We start from the raw sequence: 12,120 nt of genomic DNA, 5'->3' as shown, positions 1-12,120 counted from the left end.
AAACAACCATACTTTGGGCCTTGAAAACAATGTGTCTCTTCATGGGATGGGCAATGGTAGGAGGCCCAAACATAATACTATTCAACCATGATGGTTGACCGATTACATAATACATTAGTAACCATTTTTCTAAGTGGTTTTCAGTATTATAACTTATCTTAATTTGAGTTTTATATTTTATCTAAGATCTGGAGTATATACAGTATGATAAAAAATAAAATACCTTTAAGGACATATGATCTCTGTTCTTTAATGGAGTATATACAGTAAAGGAAAATATTGACGTTTTGAACCATGTCAAGACAAGTATCCCACTACCTTGGAGTATATATTTTGGGTTTTTGGTTACCCGTAAATTTGCTGAGTATCCAAAGATCTACATATAGTATATCCAATAGATATTATAGGTATAAGACATGCCCAAATCCAAAAATAAAATAACATGATTATCTAAGCCTATTGTTATCCCTTGATGAGATGTATTTACACCGTTAATATATATTAATAGTTAGAATTATATAAATTTATTGAAAATGGATAATTTAGATTTGTATAAAAATTCACTTAATGATTCCTCATGAGAAGGAGATACAAATGGCATTTAAAAACTGAATTTACCAAAACTCCGGGACATGCAAAGCGCATAATGTGGTACAAAGAAGAAGAGTGACAGCCATAACTCACTGTTTTTTCTAAAATTTTCACAATTTACCCATAAAACTTTCTTAATTACCTTAACAAGAAAGCCATGAATGATGTAGTTATAACAACATGATTGAGTCATTTACGTAAAGCTACAACGTTGGTGCGCGCTATCTTGTGCTTCATGCATCGAACACGGGTGCATTTGCAAGTTGTTATGATCATATAAACATGTTTCTCTCTCCAATAAATAAATTTTGTGTATCCTTATCTGTAGTTATGATTTGCATATAATACATGACCATAATCTGGTTGTCTGCTTCTCTTGAAGGTCAAGATGATGGAGAACCGAAAGAGAAGAAGAAACAAATTTGGAGATTGATAACAACCAAAGTTTTGAAATTTTCTTATTGGGTTTTCAAAGAGGGTGGGGTTCCACTCATGGGAAATTGTTTTCGAGCTCATTCTAAGGTTGTTAGTTCTGTGTCCTCTCACCACAATTTCGTAGGTATGTCTTTGCATCCTCAACAATTTTTATATGTTTTTTGGCACAATGTTTCTGAAAACATTAGGAAATTATTTGATTTGTCTGAGCTTGGGATGAATAGATAAATGCATGTAAGTGTGAATTTTTGTATTGGATGTTATCCAAGCATATAGACGATTAAAATATGGAGAATGTTCTATGAAGCTAGTGTCTTAGAATTAAATATATATATATATAGTATTGGAAAGTGATTTATTTAATATCTTGAAAATCTAGAAGTTACAATTTCCAATATTAAGTTTCTTGAATCTTTAAACAATACTAGAGACAGAGTACTTATTAGTAGGAGCTATAAGTTATTTATTTATTTTGGGTTGTTTTTGGCCCATGATAAAATGGGATAGATATCTATGAGATGATTTTTGGAAAGATTTATTTATGGATGATTTTTAAACTGAGGAATTTTTTTTGAGAGTTATGTTCAGTTTTTTCTTTTTCCTTCATTCTCTTCCAAAAGTTAACTATCTCTTTATAAATTGACTTTTGAAAGGTAAGAAAAGAAAATGGAAGGTTACAAGGTCCTTTCATAAGTGTATTTCACAAGTTGGCTTTTGTGGCTTCCTTATCATTCATTCCCCTCCTAAAACATATCTCCTAAACTTTTCTTGACCATATGTTGCTACAATAGATGGTGACCGTTTCTTAATTTTTCATGTTTAAAATTTGCACAAGTACTAATTCAGAATCAGGGAAACAATATAATTAAATTAAATTCTGTAGGGCTACGAGTGGAAATGGGAAAGTGAAGTTGCACTAGTTATTTGAACAAACTTCAGTCATATTTTTTTTCATTCTTCCATTTTCCACCTTATTTTCGTTCCCATCAATCACTTAGTTAAATAAGGTGTTTCATACTTTATATAGGCAAATTTGATTCATTGAAAAATCTGTTTATAGAATTAGGAGATGTTACCACTTACCAGGAGATTGCATGAGTGAGTGCACTCAGTTAGGTATATTAGTACACATAATATACTATGTTGTTAATAAATGAAAACTATTTCCTATGACTCTATATTCCAGTGCAAACCATAATATTCCAATGAACATTTTGAAACCTGCTTACTACACTTACAAAAAAAGTAATTTCAAGTCTATTTATTTAAGTTTTCCTCTCTCTAATCTCTATAAAAGTGTATCAAGTGTCTGATATGTGTCATGGATACTTTTCCATCACCCTTCGCACACCAATCTTGATACGATAGACCCATGGGCAACTAACAGTCATTTTTTCAAGAAGTGAAGGGATAGTTGCTCAGTACCACTAGACTAGAGGGTCAAGCAGCCATTTCGTACCATATCAATTTTGTTAGTTTTTATAGGGATATCTAGATATCTTACACGCAGACTTGTTGAAGTCGTTCAACACACTATTGTACGTCAAACAGATTGCGGTACCACTCGAGGCATTTCTGTGATTACCCAGGATGGAATGATGACAAATTTTTTTTATTCAAACATTAATTGGTCGTGTATTAGCAGAGTATATATATATAGGTTTACGATGTATTGCCTTTGGGAATCAAGATATTGGGATTGGACTTCTCAATTGATTGATAATCTTTCAAACACAACCAATATCTATTCTAACTATATTATGGTACACCAAAGTCAACTTCCACTGATTTTGTGCTTATCTCTTAGAACAATAGGAAGATGTTTTGTATAAGAAAGTGATACCTAAGTTGGAATAGCAAGAGCTTTAGCAATCTCCTCCTCCCATTCCTTTTGATTTGATACTTGATAATGTTATTTTTTTTTTGTTGCTGCAGACTTCCAAGTCTTTCCCTGGTCTTAATTTCCTATGCATCCCGTTAGTAATTTTTTGTACATAATTTATCTCAAGATAACAGATAGATTGTCTCTTATGCTGTGTTTTTCTATCTTTGCAGATGCTGCTAAAGTTCCTGGTGCAAGCATCCATTCCTTAGGTCATTTAAGTCGAACCGTACTTGTATACAGCGGCGAAGGTAAACATGTGACTCTGCCTGCTCCAAGATCTGAAGGTGACATACTTTCCTCCCCACATCTAAAAGCCTTCACTTTCAAATACCTTAAGTACGCTACGAGAAACTTTCATCCAGATAGTCTAATAGGAGAAGGGGGATTTGGTAATGTCTACATCGGGCGGATTGATGGGCAATTCCTTGGAGCTGCAAGGCCTGGATCTGGAGTAATGGTAGCTGTGAAGAGGCTTAAAGCGGAAGGTTTTCAAGGGCATAAGGAGTGGCTGGTAGGTTGCACTTTATTACACTTAATTCTTGTGCTTTCAGTTTCATCGAATCAATTTCAGTCACATGATTCTGTATTTACAGTCCGAAGTCAATTATCTTGGACAACTTCATCATCCAAATCTTGTCAAACTTTACGGATACTGCTTAGATGGGGATAATCGGCTTCTAGTCTACGAGTACATGCCGAAAGGAAGCTTGGAGAAGCATCTATTTTGCAGTATGTTTGATGCTGTTCTTGTATTTAACAGTTTGTAAATAAATCAAGCTTTACAAATATATTTGGATATTTGTTCAAACTTTGGCATCAAATTGCACTAACACTGAAACTATTGCCTTCAGGGGGAGCACACCCACTTTCTTGGGCAACAAGGATCAAAGTTGCCATTGGTGCTGCACAAGGTCTCACCCTCTTGCATGACTCTAAGCAACAAGTTATCTACCGTGATTTCAAGGCTTCTAATATTCTATTAGATTCGGTATGTTGGATAATCTCTAGTAATTCCTATTGTTTTGTGGGCACTTTTGATGAAAATTACTTGTAAGCAATGAATGTTTGTGTAATCTTAATGATCGAAAGAAAACATATTGAAGGAATACAAACAAACAATAACAACCGAGCCTTAATTCTACTAGTTGAGATTGGTTACTTGAATCCTACTATGAATACAAAAGAATTGAAGGAATGTAACGAGAATATGAAAACAATTGTCAAAGCTCTCATCTTTGTATCCTTACACTTTTGGTTCCTTATTCATTTTTGTGGACATTTTATTTAGAATGAATCTCAATTTCAATGTGTTTTTGGTCAAATTCAGGAATTTAATGCAAAACTATCAGACTTTGGTCTGGCCAAAGCAGGGCCAACTGGAGATCGTTCTCATGTTTCTACTCAAGTTCTGGGCACCGAAGGCTATGCTGCTCCTGAATATATTGCTACAGGTTTGATTATTTGCTTACTTTTGTTGTCATTCGTTTTGTTCCATAAAAAGTTATGCTTTTATTAGCTTCCTTAAGTCTTAAAAGTTGTTTGCGTTCATTTACTCTCTATAATTGTGGGGTCTGAACTAGAGATCAATGTATTTTCACTCGGTATGAAAATGAATTTCCAGATAATTTTCAAAGATGATGCTTATGGCTTTGGTCTGCAATTTTTGCATGTGTTTATATCATTGGATGTTAGTATTTATCTTATCATTCTTAGTAACACTATAAGTGATTTGGTTCTTGTTTTTTATTTGTGTCATAAATACAACAATAAACACATAATACTCTATTATATGTCATGTTCATTGACAAAACATTCATGTCTAGATCTTTCCTAATCATTCTGTCTATGCCTTGGCCTCCTTCTTACTCTAGGAATTAGACTAATCTCAAACTTCTACTTGTATCCTCTACATATATCCAAACCATCTGAAGCGTGATTCTACCATCTTGTCTACAATAAAAACTATTTCAACTTTCTCCTTAATATGTTTGTTTTCACCTTTTCTCAATCACTGTAATTCATAACATTCCCTTTTCACCTTAACTTTGTGTTAGACACTTTTATCCCCTACCATGATTCTTTATCCAATGAGAAGATTAATTTAGTTTACTTATAGTTTCATATACAATTTCATAACATCTTCCTTTTGATGTCAGATCAATAGCATAATAATTTTTCTTGGATGCTATCCCCATGTAATCTTTGACGTGTGCAGGTCGGCTGACTACAAAGTGTGATGTCTATAGCTTTGGAGTTGTGCTACTGGAATTACTATCAGGGCGCCGTGCAGTCGATAAAACAAAACCTAGAGAGGAACAAAACCTAGTAGAATGGTCAAGACCCTATTTATGTGATAGGAGGAAGTTGCTCCGGATTATGGACACCAAGTTAGCAGGACAGTATCCCAAAAGGGCAGCTTATACAGCTGCAAATCTTGCATTACAATGCACTAGTGAGGCCAAAATCAGACCACAGATGTCTGAGGTTTTATCTACTTTAGAACTGCTGCCAACCATGACACACTCAATTTCAAGCAGCCCATGTAGATTGGAGAGGAAGTCGATTTCGAGCCCGATGAGAGACCGTTTGTCTATCTCTTATAGTCCCATGATAAATTCCCCTTTGAGAGATATATAATCATTGCTATTCTGTAACAGGAAGTCTGTGTCTTGTTATCCTAGGGAGACAAAGACAATTTAACTCTGCTGTATTTAACTATTTTCTCTTCAATTGGATACTGAAGTGTATGTAGATCTCCTTATTTTTCTGGGTCTTATTAGGTTCTAGCAACATGAGCTTAATTTTGTGGACATTCTTGTGATAGTTGTCTTTATAATTGTTCAGTGACTAGAATTTTAGTTTTAATAGCATGTTGATGATTCTGGCTTGAGCTATCAAAGTCTCTAGTTCTTCAACAAAATTAAAGGTTTATATGACTATTTTTTTTTTGTTGATGGAAAGAGGAGGAAAAGGTTCACAAAATTGCATGAACTAATTAGGTCACTTGAAAATGTAGGTTTTTTTTACCGACAAATGTTAGTATATTAAGTATATGTTGTGGATGATACTCGAACTCTTAATCTCCTTCGCTCCAACCCATCACACTAATCATCAAACCACCTTTTCTCCAACCCTTGAAAATGATAGGTTACCATCTACTATGTAATTATATATTGATTAGGCCGTTGAAATTATATTGCTAGATATCATACAATTTTGACATGTATTACTTAAAAAGGTTAAAATTGCAAATGAGATTTTCTTTATTGTGGACATTTTATCTCCATTCACTAACTCAACTTTATTGAAATTTTTTGTTCATTCACTCACTCAAACTTATTGTGGAATTTTTTTTGTCCACTCACTCAACCTACTTCATGGGTTTTTTCCTTGAGTTGTGTTTGGGTAATTATAATGAAATCGTTGTTTTGTCAACATAGTAACACTGATATAGTTATATTTTCTGGAATTTCATGGGTAATCTTTGTTTGTAATGGTTGATCAAGACTAGGAATGTTTTTTTCTTTCTAAAATGTGGGCATTTTGAAAAAGAGTGAAGTACATTGTAGATTGTGTAGTTTGTATATGCTATAGTCTCACTCTCTTGTTGTTTAGAAGCCATTCTTCAAAAGTTTTTCTGAAGATGTGGACATTTATGTGTACTAAAATGATAGATTTTTATAATAAAATAATTTTGATATAAGGTTTTTCATCTCTTTTTTCATAACACCCAATGGGTCTGCCTTGACCGCCAAATGTGCTTCTATGTGGAGGAGGAAGGGTTGGAGTGTTGATCTACCTGCTGAATCTTGCAAGGAGCCGAATTTGGACTGCCTCAATGGGTACATGATAAAGACAGTTTAACATTCAAGTAAATATGAGTAAAGATATGTAGAGAGAATATAATAAGAGTGTATGGATGGAAGAGTATAAGTGAGAGTGTAATTGTAAACTTCTTTATGAGGGGACTCCTCTATTTATAAAGAGGTTGAGTATGACATAGTCCATAATGACATGATTTAATCATGATAAGTCATCATGTCAAGTCTGCCCAGACTGGTGTGAGCGATTTTATACTTTTCGAGCAACCCTATTATGTTTGTGCTATGGCTAGCATAATGCCTTACCCAATGTTGGTCATGTTATTGCATGTCCGGACTATTGTAGTTGTATATTAGGCATGTCCTTGCCACGTGGTAAAGGGTAGCTCACGATGTTTAGGTGGCGTGTTCAGCTCTATAGCAATGTTTGTGTTGTTCAAGTGACGTGTCAGTTCTATACTAGAGATCTATGGTTTTTCAGGTACTGACTAAGCTATGTCTTATCAATGTCGTCATTTCATTCAGTTAGGCATGTCATCCATTCATGATCGACAACCATGTAGGTCGGAGCTTATTAACCCACAAATGGATAGTGGCCCTTTGAGTTGGTTAGTGTTTGATTGGTCTGGATACTTGGGTGGAATATAATTAATGTAATCAAATTGTTTATAATTCCATGAAATGATTTTCTGTTGGAATTTGTGGAAAGAATGATGATTTGAAGTGAAATGAAAAAACTCACTAGTCCCACTTTGCTTGGAGGATGAAAGTTGAAAGGCTTTATAAGCCTTAAGTTGCGGCCCAACATTCTTTTTAATAAAATATTTATTTATTAATTAATGTATTTAATTTTTTGGGGCCTTTTGGGCTTGGACCGTGTGTTGACCAAGTCAACACACACACATGCATCAAGGAAAGAGCCGTTGGAGGAGATCTCGGCCATTATGATAGAGTCGTTGGTAATAGAGCCGTTGGTGAAAGAACCGTTGGAGGCCTCAGGTTATAATTAGAGGTCTTCTTCCCTTATTATAATTGTACCAAGTTGAAGGCGTTTACCTCTCAACTTCTCTTTCTCCCCTTTATATTCCGACATCGCATTTCCGACAACATTCTCCCTCCTTCTTTTTGTGACACTTGAGAAAACTGAAGTGGCAGTCAGTATTGTGGAAAAAGATTGGCACGGGTAGCCCTACTGTGCGAATTCGAGAATTGACACTGGTAGCGATATTGTGGGTGTATTCAAGAGCGATTCTTACAGTGCAGTAAGAAATCGTATAATAGAGAACGTGACTGTTCTATCCTGGGGATGACGTAGTTGATAGTTTGTTTGCATGATTTTAGCAGTATCATGAGAAGTCTTAAAGAGAGCGACTTGGTCGTGACTCAGCCAATAATGATTATTTCATGCCCTTTAAAATTGTTGCGAGTTACGGTAAAAACAATTTCTCAGAAACCTCTGTCATTGAATTGAACTTATATATCATTACATTTAACCACCACAGAATTAGATTGTAATGTAATCTTTGCTGAGTTACAAAACAAAAACGATTAAAGAAGAACAGCACAACAAAGAGATAAAACGAAAAAATAGTGGTTTCTTCACACTTTCATACTACACAAATCAGATCTAAATATTCCCAATTCTTAGATCCAAATTTGCTCTTCAATTTCCTATTTTTAATTTAATTTTAGTTCTGCAGTTAGCTTTTACAATGATCAAATGGCATGTTAATTGTCTTTTATGAGTGAATAATTGTTCTCGTACCATGGATTTGATCTCTACCTCATCACTCTCGACCTTGTCATCGCTTCATAGATTTATTTTCTTCTTAATGAATACTTATGTAGTTTCCTTATCTTGGTCAAAATCAAGGCACTAATTTTCTCTCGACTGAACAATTAGATATATGGTTTTCCATCTTTTTTCATAATGCCCAATGGGTCACCCGCCTTAACCGCCAATTTTCATTATTAGTTAATGGACACAACTTTAATTTTTTGTCTGCTTCACAACTTTAATTTCTAATTTAGGTTGGGTTCTTCCTAACCATGTTTCTAATGGGTTAGGGGCAGGTTCAGAATAGGGTATCAACTGTATCAAACCCGAATTAAATCCAAAAGTTGATACTGGATAAAACCCAAACACGAACGTGGTCACAACGAGTTTTTCTCGTTAAATTCGGGTTAAGTTTGGATGGGTACTACCAAATTTAGTTTTCATTGTCATCCCTAGAATGTAGGAGCCCAAAAAATGAGGAAGAAAATGGATGTGAGTAATAAAGGTTAATTTTAGAAATAAATGTGTAAAGTTATTAAAACATGGGTGTGAGTAGTCATAATTAGGGTGTAAATAGAATTGACATATAATCAATATTTTGTCTATAATTATTGAAATATTGTGATTTACTCTATTTACTAGAGAAAATCAGGACTCATTCGCTTCACCATAACTTTATTGATATTTCATTTCATAACTTTGAAAAAATAACTTAAAATTGATAGCTACGAGTCCTCTTTAAAAATTAGATATGAGAACATGATGCATTTCACCTTATATTACAAAACCAATTATCAGCCACCCATGATAAATAAAGTAAATAACTATTAACCTTTTGCTATAAGCGGAAAACGATGACTTGCACAATTTAAAACCATGTAATTTAAAATGTATGGGTACTAGTGTTTTGCGCTTAAATTGTGGCCTCACAATTAGTGACGGAGATTTTGATTTCTGGCTATGCCAATGCATTTAAATTGAGGTTGGCATGCCACTTGCTTAAGCAATTTTAAGTTTGCAAATCTTTGTAGGCTTTGGAGCATCATTAAGAATTGAGACACCATCTTTCAGGTTCTATGTTTTTTTGTGTTTAGTTTAAACTTCCTCTTCCACCATTACTTATACATTGCTGTTTTTAGAAAGTCATTTTTTGAAATGAATCCTTCAACCTTTTGTTTCTTTATTACAGAATAGATTCATATATCACGCAAACCTAATATTATATCCCATCATTTTCGTAAGAGAAAAAATGTATATAGTCATTTCAATTATTATTAATATCTTAAAATAAATAAAAGAATTCAAATAATTGACTGACAATATATAAATTTTTACATTATCAGTAAATAGATATTACAGTTTTGTATTGATACATTTAGTTTTAGTTATGGGGCAAAGACTATAATTGTGGTGGCTCCTTATGGGATTCGTGTAATATATATAATATATAAATAAATGATTGAGTTAATAACAATTAATATGTTATGAAGAGAAAAATGTATCTATTAATAATGTATAAGTTTTATATACTGTTATTGTATTATCCATCATTTATATTTAATTATTATTAACTTTTAAAAAAAGTAATCTAAATAAATGATGAATAATGTAATGAGTATGTATAATTTTTTACACTAACAATGTATAAATATTATTCTCATTTCAGAAATAATAATAATTGATATGGATTAGACTAAGAATTAGATGTACCAAAAAGACTATTGATTGTTATTTGATAGTCAATCTGAAAAGATGAGTACATATAACTTTTTATAAGTGATTATATGATCATTAATTAACTAATTGTTTATTTAATCTCTTCCATATAAAATAGTATGACACCTAAATTTATCACATAATTATTACAAGACATTATCTTCATATACATTTTTATCTTAATGGAATGGGAGAGTACTCTCGACAGTAAGTTAGCATGTCAAATTTAATCAAGGAAACTGTTGTGCACATGTAATGAAGGACAAAATTTTGATGTCCTTAAATTTTAGTGTCACATTTGTTTCTATATCTGTGTAGTTATGAAAGATAAAAACTAAGTGGGTTATATTAATTGTTTCATTTACTGTAAGGGAAAGTTTTCTTTGTATGTTGCTCAAATGGAATTCTTTAATGAATGGCAAATTATATAAATAAATTGTATACCTAAAGTTATAGTAAAATGTAGCACTATATCGAATGGTTTCTAATTACTTTTAACATTTATGTTGGCTACCTTTCAGAAGCATAAGAAAACTTTACTATAATCCTTAGTAATAATATGGGAGGAACTGGTGAAAACGATAAACATGAGGATGAAATTGAGAAGAAGGATAAGAAGGACAAGAAGGAAGAGAAAGACGAGGAAGGTGGTGGAAAAGAAGCAGAGAAATCTAAGGATAAGAAAAAGAAGAAAGAGAAGGATGGCAAAGAGAAGAAGAATCCTGAAGATAAGACGGATCCTGCAAAACTGAAGCTAAAGCTTGAAAAATTAGACACCAAAATGCAGGCACTGGTGGCTAAGAGAGAAGAAATATTGAAGCTGCTTGAAGAAGCTGAAAGAGGTGCAGCAAATCCAAGTGAAGCTACTCATCCCCTAGCTGCTTGAAGAAGAAATATTAACCTTTGTTTATACTCTATATTTATACCATAATTGTGGATATGATGTGTATCGAATTTTGCCATTGTTAGATTCTTTGCTTTTGTAATTTTTTTAATCAAATAATTTCAATGAAATACAAATAAGAGTAATTACTCATTTCAGTCTTTTATGTTTTTTGACCTTACCAACTTAGTCCATATCAATTTTAATTTACTGATTTAGTCTCCAACATTTTCAACGTGTAACCACATTAGTCATTTTGTCTATACATGCTAGTTATTGTTAATGGAATTGCTTATGTATGTTGTTAACTGCTGACATGACTATATGTGTTCTATCCATGCTAGTGATTTTGACACGTCACTAGACGACATGTCTTTTTTTGTGTTTTTATTTTTAAAAATTACAGTCCTTTGTTAAAATGATGTCGTTTTGGGTTTCTTTACCAATCTTGAAGTCTTCAATCTTCCATAAGCTTTAACAAAAATCCCTAACCCTTTCGTTCTTTTCAGTGCTAGATCTCCATACCCATGGAAGATGAAAACCTATGGCGATATGAGCACTTATAAGAGTCCTAATCTAAGCACACATTGTAGCTCCACTATGGCTAATAGGGCGTAGTGTATAAAGTTTCCTCCTCAAATATGCCACTATAATAGGATTGTTGTCTACATATCAAAAACTCTAAAGGACCCAAAGAGATAGTTCTATCTTTGTCCATATTTCAAGGTTATCACTGTCCGTATTTCTAGGTTTACTCATTTTGTCCCATACCTTTGTGACATTTTGACTATTTTGTATGAGAGAAATAAATATTATTCGAATTTTTAATGTTGATTGAAGATTGGGAAAGAATTAAACTAGTGAAGCAAGAACATGTGATGGACAACGCAATGGACAAGGAGGAGTTTTAAGATAATGTGAATGAAATTTAACTTATGATGAATGAACATATCAAATGGTCTAGAAAAGTTGTGGTTGCAGCTGCTATACTTTGTGTTATATTTGATGTTAT

The 12,120-nt window shown here is 33.1% G+C and overlaps 2 protein-coding genes across 3 annotated transcripts; both read left to right on the top strand.

The window, feature by feature from the left end:
* The first annotated feature begins 675 nt into the window (after positions 1-675).
* LOC109338813 (probable serine/threonine-protein kinase PBL3) lies at positions 676-5,719 on the top strand. Of its 2 annotated transcripts, XM_019576133.1 has the most exons (7): positions 676-841; positions 974-1,150; positions 3,082-3,422; positions 3,505-3,640; positions 3,763-3,899; positions 4,239-4,362; positions 5,127-5,719. In XM_019576133.1, exons 2-7 carry the CDS (start codon positions 1,084-1,086, stop codon positions 5,546-5,548), a joined length of 1,227 nt encoding a protein of 408 aa, XP_019431678.1. In that variant the 5' UTR covers positions 676-841; positions 974-1,083; the 3' UTR covers positions 5,549-5,719. The 2 variants fall into 2 exon arrangements, with proteins under 2 accessions (XP_019431678.1, XP_019431677.1); XM_019576132.1 differs by lacking the exon at positions 676-841 and having other exon boundaries at positions 932-1,150.
* Positions 5,720-9,486: 3,767 nt separating this feature from the next.
* Positions 9,487-11,244, top strand: LOC109338814 (nucleolar protein 58-like). The gene is made up of 2 exons (XM_019576134.1): positions 9,487-9,580; positions 10,747-11,244. The coding sequence occupies exon 2, from the start codon at positions 10,785-10,787 to the stop codon at positions 11,109-11,111; it is 327 nt and encodes a 108-aa protein (XP_019431679.1). The 5' UTR covers positions 9,487-9,580; positions 10,747-10,784; the 3' UTR covers positions 11,112-11,244.
* Positions 11,245-12,120: the final 876 nt, after the last annotated feature.

Source organism: Lupinus angustifolius, unplaced genomic scaffold, assembly GCF_001865875.1.
Source record: "Lupinus angustifolius cultivar Tanjil unplaced genomic scaffold, LupAngTanjil_v1.0 Scaffold_45_19, whole genome shotgun sequence".
Taxonomy (NCBI): domain Eukaryota; kingdom Viridiplantae; phylum Streptophyta; class Magnoliopsida; order Fabales; family Fabaceae; genus Lupinus; species Lupinus angustifolius.
This window is presented reverse-complemented; position numbering and strand designations above follow the sequence as displayed.